Source organism: Sarcophilus harrisii, chromosome 2 (assembly GCF_902635505.1).
Source record: "Sarcophilus harrisii chromosome 2, mSarHar1.11, whole genome shotgun sequence".
NCBI lineage: Eukaryota > Metazoa > Chordata > Mammalia > Dasyuromorphia > Dasyuridae > Sarcophilus > Sarcophilus harrisii.
In genome coordinates this window covers 297,784,457-297,798,522 of record NC_045427.1, presented here as the reverse complement: position 1 = coordinate 297,798,522, position 14,066 = coordinate 297,784,457, and the positions used below count along the sequence as shown (strand labels likewise).

The window sequence follows — 14,066 nt, the reverse complement described above, 5'->3', positions numbered from 1 at the left end:
AAAATACTTTTGAGGACAAACAAGGTAAAAGGAGATAAAGAATAGAATGGGGGAAATAGAGTTAGCAATAGTAATTGTAGAAAGAATTTTGAAGCAAGTTTCCCTAATAAGCTTCATTTCTCAAACATAAAGGGAACTAAGTCGAATTTATAAAAAAAATTTTTAAAGACATACTCCAAATGATGAATGATCAAAAGAGTTATAAATTCATGCTTAACCTTTGACCTCACAATACCACTACAAGGCATGAATACCAAAAGAATTTTTTTTTTTAAAAGGAAGAGGACCCATATGTACAAAAATATTTGCAGCAGTTCTATTCTAGGGGCAAAAGTTGGAAATTGAGGGGAGGCCCATCAATTGAGGAAGGGCTGAATAAATTGTGGTATGTGATTATGATGGATTATTATTGTTCTATGGGAAATGAGGAACAGGATGCTCTCAGAAAAAAAACCTGGAAATTCTTCCATGAACTCAAGCAAAGTGAAATTTACTGTATACAAAATAATAGCAATGTTCTGGGATGACCAGCCATAATTGACTTTGCTGTTTTCAGCAATATAATGATCCACAACTATTCTGAAGGCCTTATGATAAAAAATTCTACCCATCCCCAGAGAAGGAACTGATTGTGCCTAAAAACATACTGAAGCTTCACTCTTTCTCTTTTAACTTTATTTTTCTTGAGAGCTTGTTGTTGTTGTTGTTGTTTTTGGTGAAGGTGGAAGATCTGTTTTTTTCACAATATAAATTTTTTTTTTACACTTGAGGGCTTGATTTATTGTTATGTTAATTGTCCAGACTTAAGAAAATGAGGGAGAAAATGTTACTGATGCACTTTATATGGAAAAAAGTTAAAAGTTTGTAATATGTAGATTTTCTGTTTTGCAGAGAGCTAGTTGTAAAATATTCACCACTTACAACACTAAATCTTTTGCTACTTTAAAAAGTTGTTGTTGGATTATTTCCTGATTACTTTTTTATTTGGGGATAATTTATTTTATTTTGTTTTGTTTTTAAAATAATAACTTTTTATTTTCAAAATATATGCAAAGATAGTTTTCAACATTCACCTTTGCAAAACCTTGTGTTCCAAATTTTTTCTCCCTCCCCTCCCCCACCGCCTCCCCTAGACAGCAAGGAACCCAATATATGTTAAACAATTCCTCTCTATATACTTTTACAATTATCATGTTGCACAAGAAAAATCAGATCAAAAAGGAAAAAAATGAAAAAGAAAACAAAAAGCAAGCAAACAACAACAAAAAAGTGAAAATACTATGTTGTGATCCATAATCAATCCTCACAATCCTCTTTCTGGATGAGGATGGCTTTCTCCATCACAAGTCTATTGGAATTGTCCTGAATCACCTCACTGTTGAAAAGAGCCATGTCCATCAGAATTGATTCATCCCATAATCCCACAACATGACTTTTATGGAAATGTTTTGCACAACTTCACTTGTGGTTTCTTAATGGGGATTGGAGGTGTAGATAAGGGAGAGAATCTAGAACTCAAAAGTTTTAAAAACAGATGTTAAAGAAATTCTTTAAATGTAACTGGGATAAAATATTAAATAAATGAATTTTACATAAAAAAAGAAATGAAAAATCCATAATCTGAGCTCTCAAAGGGAAAAACACCAAGATCATATTGAACTTAGAAGAAAATTCTGCCAAATATTTAAATTATTTTAGTGCTGTATAAATTGTTTGAAAAAATAGGAATGGAAGAAGTTCTACCAAACACCTTTTTTAAAATAGTATTTCAGTTTTCCAAATAAATACAAAGATAGTTTTCAGCATTAACCTTTGAAAATTCTTGTATTCTAAATTTTTATCCCTCTTTCCCCCTTCTCCAAGAGAGCAAACAATCTGAAAAATCAGATCAAAAGGGGAAAAAAAATACAGAAAGAAAAAAATAACAAGCAAACAAACAAAAACAAAAAATACTATGCTTTGATCCACATTCAGTCTCCATAGGATGACTAGTACTTTCCATCACAAGCCTATTGGAACTGTATTGAATCACTTCATCAAACACCTTTTTTGATAAAAATATGGTTTTGACAGCTAAACAAGGAAGAGTCGAAACAGAAAAAGAAAACCAATTTGCTGTTAGTAGTCAGCAAACTGTGGTCTGGATCCAAATCCATAAAAATCATTCTTAACTTGCTAATCATACAAAAATAGACAGCAGGACAGATTTGGACCTTGGGATGCAGTTTGCCATCCCCTAATCTGTAGTTTTCTTTTTCTATTTTGATTCTTCCAGATTTAGGGGTCAAGACCATACTTGTATCATAAAAGAGTTAGGTAGGATCTCTTCTTTTGCTATTTTTCAAACACTTTATATAGTACTAGAATTAATAGTTCACAATATTACTAATGAGTATCAATTAAAAAATGTAAAATAAATTATTAGTAAGGAGACCGTAGCAATACATCACAAAGATTATACACTATGACCAAGCTGGATTTATGGGAAGAATGCAAGGTTGGTTCAAAATGAAATTGACTATATTAATAACAAGAATAAAAATCATATAATTATATCAATCAAAGCAAAAAAGAAAAAAAAAGGTTCTGACAGGCTGTCAAAAAATACAGAAATCACAGGAATAAACAGCTTTCCTAAATATGAATAGCTGTTGTTCAGTTGTTTCAGTCATGTCTGGCTCTTCAAAACCCCATTTTGAATTTTCTTATCAAAGATTCTATCCCCATTTTGGATAAAATTAAAGGTCTTTTCAGTAAGATCAAGGTAAATCAAAAAAAGTCTACTATGATGTTATTCAACAAAGTACTAGAAATGCTAGTTATAGTAGCAACACAATAAAAAGAAATTGAGGGAATAAGCATTGGCAAGGAGGAAACAATATTAGCACTTTTTATACATGATATGGGAGGATCCTATAGAGCCAAATAAAAAATTAATCAAAACAACTTAAGAATAACTGCAAGACACAAAATAAACTCACATAATCATTAGCATTTTTGTACATTACCAAAAGAAAAAAAAATTCATCAAGAAAAAATATAAAGAGACTTTCCATTTAAATAACTACAAAGGGACAGCTAAATGGTACAGTGGATATAGCACTTACTACCTATATGACCCTGGGCAAGTCACTTAATCCCAAATGTCTCATCAAAATAATAATAATAATAACAACTATAGGAAGCATAATATAATTGGGATTTTACCTATCAAGACACATACATAGGAACTATACACAATTACAAAGCTTTATATACATAAATACTCTACACAAAAACAATTGGAGAACTATTAATTGCTCATAGATTGGTTGAGCCAGCAATATAAAAATATCAATAATAGTTTTTTTATTCAATATAATAATCAATTAGAAGAGAAGACATACCTCCACCCCCAAAAAAAGGACACAGATAAGACGGACCAATAAAGAATCCAAGAATCTGGGCTGAAAATCCAACTGTGCTATTCACAGTCTATTAGGGAAAGCCACTTCATCTCTGTAGGATTTAGTCAAATCAAATGATCTCCAAGGTCTCTTCAAATTCTAACTCTAAGGATCATAGATCATCAGTCCAAATTTCTGATCTTACAAACTTGCAAAATTTTTCTATTACCTTACAAGTTCATAAACCACCTTCCTCAAAACCACTCAAAGAGAGGTAATGGAAGCTTAGTGTTAGTACCATTTTAAATATGAAGAAGAAAGTGAAAGGTTAAGTGATTACAGAGTCAATAAATATAAAACTATGGAGAAAACAGGCCTAATACAGCTAAAGTATTTATATCATTGAAAGTACTTAACTGAAGAAACATTCCCCCATCATTTAATTTTAATTCCCAATTGCCCAATTCAAAATAAATAGATTGCCAAAGAAATAATCTACCATTTAACTAAAAACCATGCAACAATGAAAGGTTGTTCTGCAGTAAACTAATACAAATGTCCTCATTTTCCCTTAATAAAAAGAAAAACAAATAATTAGCCCATCATCATTAATAAGATAATTAAACCTAAAGACATTATTAACCATCTAAACTTACAAAGATTTATAGCTCTTTCTGCCTATAAAATTATAGGAACTCTTGTAAGCACTTAATTGTCTAGGCTTATTTCCTAAATGAAAGTATTTTTTAAGTTACTAGTGAATATGAACTAGTTTCTGAGGCAATTAGCTCCCCAATACTAAAGAAAAATGATGACATCTTTATAGCTTTTTCCAGAGACAATAACAGAATGATTTAGTATTTAAAGATTATAAGGCAATTCAATACAGAATAGATTTATAAATAACAGCTAAGATTTAAATATTAATCTTTCTAATGCAATATGTAATTGATATAGTAGACAATGACTAACACATTTAATTAGAAATCAAATAGCATGCAAAAGATGCATTAGTAAATTTTAGATGAAACAAGGTCATAGATAAAATAAACAGAACACTCATGCAAAAAGATTTTATTCATGCAAGAACCTTATAAATCATTTTTTTAAAAAGTCCTTAAGTGAAACATCCTAGAAACACAAATTCACATCTTAGATTTACTCATGAGCTAAATTCAAACTTCTTTTGTTTAAAAAAAGTATTTTTAATCCACATAAACTAGTTATAAAAAAATCTATTATGTTCATCTAAATTCAAATAAACAAATATTAAAACATTAAGCCTCCCAAAATTAATTATTATTTTTCACCATGTCTGTTTTGTTTTGCATTTTTGCTGAAAAACTAAGTCTGTTTAAAAGTGAGGCTGAAAAAGAGGCAGAAAAGTCAAAGACTTTAAAAATCACTCACATATAGACCACCAGTCCTTAAGTCAGGAGGACTAAGTTCAAATCTGGTCTCAGACACTTACCACTTCCTAGTTGTGTAACCTTGAGCAAGGCACTTAACCCCAATTGCCTCAGGAAAAAAAAAATCACTCACATTTTCTATGGCTTCTGTCTGTTCATTGCTATAATCTCTATATTGTCCCAACATCTGGTCAACTTGTCGGAGGTTTCGATTGGTATCCTTAAAAAAGAAATTATATAGCATTAGTTGTTCCCAAATAGTGTTCTATACCCCTTGACTCCTCCATATATCCTATAGTATGACAAATGTTTAGTTCACTAATTTATCCCATGTATTTTCACATCATGTATATCAAACTACTTTAAAAACATTAACTTTTGATATGACAAATGTCGGAGGGGATGTAGGGAGAGTGAGACACTAATACATAGTTGGTGAAACCATTGCAGAGAATAATTTGGAACTATGCTCAAAAAATTATCACACTGTGCATACCCTGTGATCCAGCACTGTTTCTACTGGGCTTATACCCCAAAGAGGTTTTAAAGGAGGGGAAAGGGACCCACATGTGCAAAAATGTTTGTGGTAGCCCTTTTTTGTAGTAGCAAGAAACTGGAAACTGAATAGGTGCCCATCAGTTGGAGAATGACTGAATAAATTACGGTATATGAATGTTATAAAATATTATTGTTCTATAAGAAACTATCAGCAGGATAATTCAGAGAGGCCTGGAGAGATTTACATGAATTGATGCTGAGTGAAAAGAGCACAACCAGGAGATCTTTAAAAACGCTAACAACAAGATTATACAATGATCAATTCTGACGGAAGTGGCTTTCTTCAACAATGAAGATGATCTAAAACAGTTCCAATTGTTCAGTGATGAAGAGACCCATCTATACCCAGAGAGAGGAATGTGGGAATTAAGTGTGGTTCACAACATAGCATATTCACTCTTTTTGTTGTTGTTTGCTTGCATTTTATTTTGTTTTTTTCTTTTTTGTTTTGATTCTATTTGATTTTTCTTAGGCAGCATGATAATTGTATAAGTATGTACACATATATTGGATTTAACATATCTTTCTACCATATTTAACATGTATTGGATTACTTGCTATCTAGGGGAGGGCATGGTGGGGGGAGGAATTGGAACACAAGGTTTGGCAAGGGGTAATGTTGAAGAACTGTCCATGCATTTGTTTTGAAAAATAAAAAGCTTTAATAAAGGGGAAAAAAAACATTAATTTTGGTCTGAGACAAAAATATGTCTATTTCCTTTAATGATTAAGCACCACACCCAAAATTTAAATTCTCACTCAAATTTACATAAAATTAACTAAATCATCAACAGAACTTAAGCACTCAAGCTATAAATACTTTGGTCTCACCACTAATCCATTATCAAAGATCAAATGCATTTAATCATGTATAACAGTATAAAGATCAATGGTGTTCACATCAAAATGTATCCTTTTCTGTGACTTTGGTTTAGAAAAATCAAAGAAGATGTTAGCTGTTAACCTCTCCCTAATAGCTAAAGTTGTCTGAGTTAGTACCAAAAAAATTTCTGCCTGAAAATGTAGTTAGATAATAGAATCATGAATTCAGAGGTCTCCTGGAGATAAGGACACAAACTTAGGGAGGCTTGGCACACTGTGAAAGATTACCAAAGTGTTACATCAGTGATAGAACTAGGATCTGTTAAGGACCATGCCTAAATAAAGGGGCAGGTCAATTTTCTGAGAGCCTCCATAGCTGTGAATATCCTAGATGAGTCCAGTGACAATTGTATGTCTGCCATCCAAGGACCAGCCTAAGACCTGAAAGGCTTGTCACCAGAACTTTGGTTATTGAGTGATGTAATTTTAGAGCAAAGAAATTCCCCAAAACCATCTAACTAAGATGCAGAGGAACTGTGTTTACAGAAGGGGGTTTCTACTCCCTCATAGGAAGAAGTACCTATAGCAACAAAATCAGAAATCTCTGAAGCATGTTTTGTCCTTAAATTATTCTCCTTAAAAGGCTAGGATTACGTCTTAGTCATACTTAAATGACCTTCAAAACCCATCATTGTATTTTAACCTTAAATATTTGTTGAATCACTGTGGAAAAACTACAAGTTACTAAAAGTCAAAATGCATTTCTAAAAAGACATAGTGTAAAAATGGCGGGAGTCTTTTCTCTTTGACGTTGTCATTTTCTCATCCTCTCAGTTAATTCTTACACTTTTTCTCAAAGAAAAACAGAAGGCTTAACCATGCCTAATATCACAATACTTGGCCAGATTTCTAACCATAACTCAGTGGAGAATCATAAATACTTTTATATCATCCCAATAGATTTTCATACTACTAAATATGATATCTGTGAAGTATTTTACTAAAGACAAAAACAAATAAAAAAAAAAACTCAACTCCAAATTATAAATTGTATAAGCAGCTACTCCTTTTTCATTAAAACTGCATTTTAGAATAAAATAAACTTCAGACTCATCCTATGTAAACCCATCATATACACCTTACTTGTAAAGTACTTGTTAAGGTATGGATCTTTGAAGTAACATCTGTAGCATGTTGCCGGGGAGTACGAGGCTTCCGCCTATCAAATCGACTGTGATGGTAGTATTCTGATTCGCTGGATGATTCTGCCATTATCTTCAAATCCTTTCTAAAAAGAAAATGGAGAAGGAGGAAGAGGAGAAGAAGAATTTATTAAGTTGTACTAGGATAATAGAAGTTGTTGATTGGGAAAAATCTTTGCACCAAATATCTCTAATGAATGTCTGATACCTAAAATATATAGGAATCTACCACAAATATGTAAAAACAATAACTTCTACAATGGATAAGAAGTCAAAGAATATGAGCCAACTGCTGGCAAGAAGAATTACCAACTATCAAGGGACATATGAATGACTGTTCCACATCACTGTGGGATGCAACTTCTAGATGAGATGTAGCAGTAAACCTAAAGCTACCTCCTCTTGGAGTAACGTGATTAAAAATGATATATTTCTTCTCCTAGCTTCTAGGGGAGATGTGATGATAACCCTGAAGTCCCAGGGTCTTGCAAGCTGTCAGATAACAATCTATAGGTCAGTGTTAACAAAATTTCTGAGACAATAATGAGATATATACCAATCCACCCTTAAATCATAAAATTAGCATATCAGTGCCATGAAGCACTAGGTCTCTTAACTTTTTCCTATAAATTTATCTTCTTGCTCCCAGTTTTTTACTAAATTCTTGTGAAACTTAGTCTGCTGTTAGCAGCATAATAAATCTTTGCCCCTTAACTTGGAGACAAAATGAGTTTGCGAATTCTTTCGCCATATTTGCAATACCAAATTGGGTGTCTTCCACCTCAAAACTAAAATTTTTGAGAGAGAAAAGCAAATCAAAAAACTCTAAGGTTTCACTTCTCACTCAGAAAACTGGAAAAGATAATAGAAGACACAATCATTGTTGGAGAATCTCCAGGAAAAAAAGCACACCAATTCAGTATTTATTGATGGAAGTATGAATGGTCCAAACCCTTTTAGAAAGAAACCTTTTATGTTAGTAAAATTCCCCATTCTCTTTGCCACACAGAGGCCCTTGCTAAGTCTTTTCACACCAAAAAAAGTATTCCTCATAATTAGCCATAGAAAGGTAGCAAATTGTATGACAAGGAATATTAGAGTCAAAAGAATTTACATTTCTGCTACTTACCCAATTGGATAATGGTTGGTAAATCACTTCCTCTCTCTGATCCTTACATCTTCAATAATAATATTAGAGGATCATTTATGGTAATCTCTAAGGTACCTTCCAATTCTAAATCTTATATTTCTACTTTTTTTTGTTGTTTTAATTGTCTTAAGATAGAAATTTGTGCTGCAAAAAATCTTCTCTAAATAGAATCTGATTTTTTGTTTTGTTTTGCTAAAACAAAGATTAGCTCCTTATTCTGGTTTATTTTCATAGCCACCTCTACAATTCTTTAAAGTCATTAGTACTGAATTCAATAGCAACATTTACTTGGCCCTTTCTCAGAACAATACAAAGATGCTTAAAACCTCCAACAAGCAACTTGAAAGCAAAGGAAAAACCTAAATTTAAATATAAAAGTCTCAAAAATTGTTTACCTTTACAACTGCCTATCTTACAAATATACACAATATCATCTCAATTTTCATTCATTATGGCATTTTTCATTCAATAAAGCTAAGGGAAAAAATCTTAAATTGAAATTCCATTTAACTTTGACCCTTAGTTCTGTGTAACTCCAGAGTCAGGATAACTTCAGTAAAAATGGAACTAAAATCTTAAAGGCTAATAAAGTTGATGAACATAGAAGACATGAACTTATATGTAAACTATAATCTCATACACAAGGACTTATTCAAGTAATGCTATTATACCTTTCTTAAATAATACAAATATACTGGAAGCTATTTCCTTGATATATTTTAATAATGAATTCTAAAAATTCAATGATATTCATCTTGCTCCTTTCTCTCACAAATACAGTTATGAGATCTTACATCATCTTTAATAAATCATGGTCCCACTGACAAATAAAGATTTTTTATTTCAATAAATCACAATTCTGAGGATTAAATTTATTTCAAAAAATAGGCAGACAGAGGATGGGAAATTCTGTTTTTACTGTAACTGCTGATAGTGAATATGATAAGGAATCAATCATCTTTGGGTCATTTTCGTTTTTATAAAGCAATGAATTTTTTTTAATGATAGTCAGCTCTTGTCTAGCACACCAGTGGACCTTGTATATTTATCTGAATCCTCCAACAAGTTCTCAGACTAAATTCCTATTGTGCTAACAATTAATAAGCAATGATAATCACAGATTTTTACATAGAAATATTCTTATTGCTATAATTTAAATTTAAAATGTTCATCCATGTATCTTTTTATTTTATACTATAAATTTTATTATTTTAATACTATAAAACACTCTAATATAATATAGTTTAGACTACAATAGACTGTAAAAAATATATAAATTTAGTAACACTAATTAGATTCAAGATGTTAGTTAAATATTTAAGCAGCATGCAACAAATAGAAAAATGTTAAAATTTTACTTCACCAGGATATGGGGAAAATTGGGACACTAATGCATTATTGGTGGAGTTGTGAACTGATCTGTAATGGGCCAGAACTCTGGAGAAAGATGTTAACTCAGTGGAATTGATAAGACAATGGTTATCTAGTTTAGCATGGTGATTAATAGTTCTCTACTTCAGTATGATTGATTTAATCTTACAACAAATAATGGTTCCCTAGTGATATAATGATTGGTTTATACTTAGTATACTGTAATGAATAGAGTATATAAACTGGGGACAAACTCAGCCAGAAACAGAGAAGACTTGACCAGCCTCGTCATAGTGGCTCTCCTGCCTTCATCACTTTTCTACTAAAAGACCAAGGACTCAGGCCGGTCCCAATATCCTCCAGAGAGCTAGTCTGGACACTATATTTTAATCCACCCCATGTGGGGGGGTCTTGAAAGCAATGGTATGTTTTGTCACCCCAACTTGGGGGCTCTAGAAAGCAAGACATTACATTTGGATGCACAGACTATTGACTGGCTGGCTGACTGAGATTGTTGACACAGACTGGGAGAATGAAGGAGACAATAAAGACTTTGGACTTTATCCCTGACTATTCTCATGGTAATTATTCTGCTGAAATCAAGGCTGGTCCTGAGACCTCCAGAAAGCTAACCAGAACATTACATTGATCCAACCATTCTGGAGAGCAATTTCGAACTGTGCCCAGAGGACTATGAATCTGTGCCTTCCCTTTGATCTAGCAGTGTCTCTACTGGGCCCATATACTAAAAAAATCATAAAAGAAGGGGGAAAATAGAAGGTTATATTGCACTGCCACTAGAACCAGATCAGTATCAAATATGTATAACATTCAGAAAATATCATAGTACTTCAGCACATACAATTCATGACCTAAATCATAAAAACAAAAATGTTTTTTGTGGCAGCAAGGAATTGGAAAATGAATAGATGTCCTGAATAAATTAAGGTATATGGAAGTAATAGAATATTATTGTTCTATTAAAAAAAAATGATGAACAAGCTGATTTTACAAAGGCCTAGAAAGATTTACATGAACTGATGCTAAGTAAAGTAGGCAGAACCAAGAAAACATCAAACATAGCAACAGGATGATTGTGCAATGATCAACTATGATAGAATTGGTTCTTCTCAGTGGTTCAGTAATCAAAGGCAATCCTGATAAACTTTGAATGAAAAATGCCATCCACATTCACAGAGAGAAAACTGTGGAGACTGATGTAGATCAACACATACCATTTTCACATTTTATTTTTCTTGTTGCTTTTCTTTTCTTTTTTCTTCTGATTTTTTTCCCCCAACATGATACATATAGAAATAAGTTTTTTTAAAAAAGTACATATATAATAAAAAAAATTTTGCTTTTACATGTAACCAGGAAAATAAAAATAACAATAAAAATCTTATTTCACACAAATAAAGATTGATTACATACTTTTAGTAAGAAAGTATGATGATTTCCAGCATGAGATTCACCAGTACACATTTAAAATGTCTGCAACTGATTCCAAAAGCTGGAGCAACAATGAAGGATGTTCAATTTCTTGTATCTGATGGTATATCTGTAGAGAAAGTCAAGTATAAAGATAAAATAAAGAAAAGATGGAGTACAAACAGTATTGACATGAATGAACTCTAAAAAATTGTGTAAAATAGTCACTAAAACTATGTCCCCTTTGATCTGCAAAAGAAGAGAGACTGGGGTTTCCCAGGCTCCAAAGAGACAAGGAGAAAACATACTTCCAGGTTGGGCTTTTTCTAAGCAAATCACACCCCCTCCCCAATTGATCTTTTTGGGAAACTGGATTCCCCATTCAAGTTGAAAAAGCCTTCAATGTGATTTTCATTCAATTGGGAGATCTGGTCCTGATATTGATAAGTATCTAGGCCTGGGGCTTAGGGGCCTGGGGGCATTGACTTTCTTTTCAACTGGGAACTTCAGTCTCAGATTTCCTATTAAAGGCAATTTTAAACTCTTTTCTTTGCAGAATGTGCCTTGTCAAGAAACTTCTTGGCATACTTGCCTGCCAGGACCCCTACTCACTGTGAAGAGACCCTCTTCTCAGCGAAAAATCTTTTATTTCTCTGCCACTGAGGAAGTCAGTCTCCTAGCAAAGCTGACTTCTGCAGTGCCAATAAAACTTCCTTTTTCCATTAATATTTCGAGTTCACAAATTCTTTTACATTGAATCTGCGCCGACCAGAAGGGGATTCTCATACCTCAACTCTCTGCACTGTCACTGGAACCACATCAGTATCAAATATATGGAACATTCAAAAAAATATCATAGTACTTCAGCACATAAGAAATAGAAATAGAAAAAAATCTACCAATAACTTCCTCAAAGAGATTCTTTATGGAAAACACAAAGGAATATCATTGTCAAATTCTAAAGAGAAAATTTTGCAAGAAACAAAAATAAAACAATTCAAATATGCTGGAACTACAATTAGAATTGTTCAGGAGTTATCAGCAATCACAATTAAAAAAAACACAAGTCCTGGAATTATATGTACCAACAATCAAAAGATCGTAGCCTGCAGACCAAAATACCATATCCATCAAATTTATCCATAATATTTACTTAGAAAAAATGGGCATTCAAAGAACTTGCTGATTTTCAGGACATTGTTTCAAAAAACTCAATAAAAAAAATTTAACATGTAAGAGCTAATATCAAAGATCAATTTCAAAGAATTTAACATGGACAAATTGTTTGCTCTTTATATATGGGAAATATATACCATATTTTTAAAGTTGACATCAGCAATAGGGTAGCTTAAAAGAAATATTGGGGCAGAGTTAAGGTAAAAATAGTAATTATGTTATACTAATGAGGTACAGGGGAAGAACTGACACAGAGAGGAAGGTTCATAATTTTAAAAAGCTACTCATATTGGGAATGAGTTAAGTAGGCAACATTACATATATACCAACCTTTATAAAGGGCATAGCAACCTTTATAAAGAAATAAGGGGAAAAGGATGGGCAGAGAAAGAAGCAAAGGATGGGGGAAGAAGACAAGGGAGGGATCCATGAGTGGGGGAGAGTTTAATTAATAACAAGGCAAGCAGAATTAAAGCAAAGAGTTAGCAAGGATAGGAAAGATATCTCTGTGTGTGTGTGTGTGTGTGTGTGTGTGTGTACCTATATATGTATACATAAATATATTCTTGTTTAACTATAGCCTGTCTATGGGAGTTGGGATTCTGAAAGTGGGGAAAAAAGAATAAAGTGAAAAATGTATATACAGCAGAGAACAAAAGAACAACCTACTAGGAAGTAAAGAAAAGATAGATACTCATGAATATCATTTCTTCTACTATTATACATACTTTCTTGAACTGGTAATTTATTGTTATATATTTTGAATCTTCTCTGATGTTCTGTTGGGCACATGACAGTGCTCTGTTTTGCTTTATTTTGTATTCCTTTTCTGGTTTTCTTTTTTCTTATTTTTTTTTAATAAAATAAATTTTTAAAAATTTTTAAATAAAATAGACTGGTCAAATATCAAGCAGAAATGACCAACAGACATCTCATGTGTCCAACTGATATTCTCACAATGTCAAGATGATACAAAATAAAGGTAAATGGTATGGATCCCTAATATGGGATGTATGGGATATGGACTAGAGTTGGCCAGAATAGATGGACACAAGTGGGTTACTATCTGCAGAGATGAAGAGAATACTCACTTAGTTGAGATCACAGATACACTAGAATAAAGTCTCTTAAGTCCAAATTACATTTCTAACATTCCTTTCTATCCTCCTATTTGTAAATTTTAGTTCTGAATTCCCTGAGTATCAGGTTATTAGTTGACTTGGTTTAGAATATCTTGTAAAATTCTTTAGAGTATTTCTCTATTTCCTTTTCTGCAATGGATTTTGAAAATAAATTTCAATTAACTACATGATGGTCCCTTTATCTAAACTCATCATAAACAATGCAAGTGTGTGGGACAGTTACGACTCCTACCCAAATTAAAATCAGAGACTCTCAAGGTAGAAAAGCAAAAAGGATTTATTATGATCTCATGAGAAAGGGCAACTCCCAACAGACAAGGTATCCTTAGTAAAGGTGAGCAAAACACAAACTGTGAAACACAAGATTATGGACCTTAATGCAGAAGCCCTCACTTTCTCCCATTAGACCATTTTCTAAG

The 14,066-nt window shown here is 32.4% G+C and overlaps 1 protein-coding gene across 7 annotated transcripts in view; it reads right to left on the bottom strand.

Annotated features, from left to right (window-relative positions):
- Positions 1–14,066, bottom strand: part of CEP128 (centrosomal protein 128) — a 269,958-nt gene that overhangs the window by 242,463 nt on the left and 13,429 nt on the right. For all 7 annotated transcript variants that reach the window (XR_004231984.1, XR_004231986.1, XR_004231985.1 and 4 more), the window contains exons 2-4: positions 11,333–11,459; positions 7,319–7,463; positions 4,929–5,015 (exon numbers count right to left, since the gene is read on the bottom strand). Coding sequence is in view for 1 of the 7 variants with exons in the window: in XM_031952430.1 (XP_031808290.1) it covers positions 4,929–5,015; positions 7,319–7,447 (216 nt within the window). In the remaining 6 variants the exon portion in view is untranslated. The remainder of the gene's footprint in view (positions 1–4,928; positions 5,016–7,318; positions 7,464–11,332; positions 11,460–14,066) is intronic.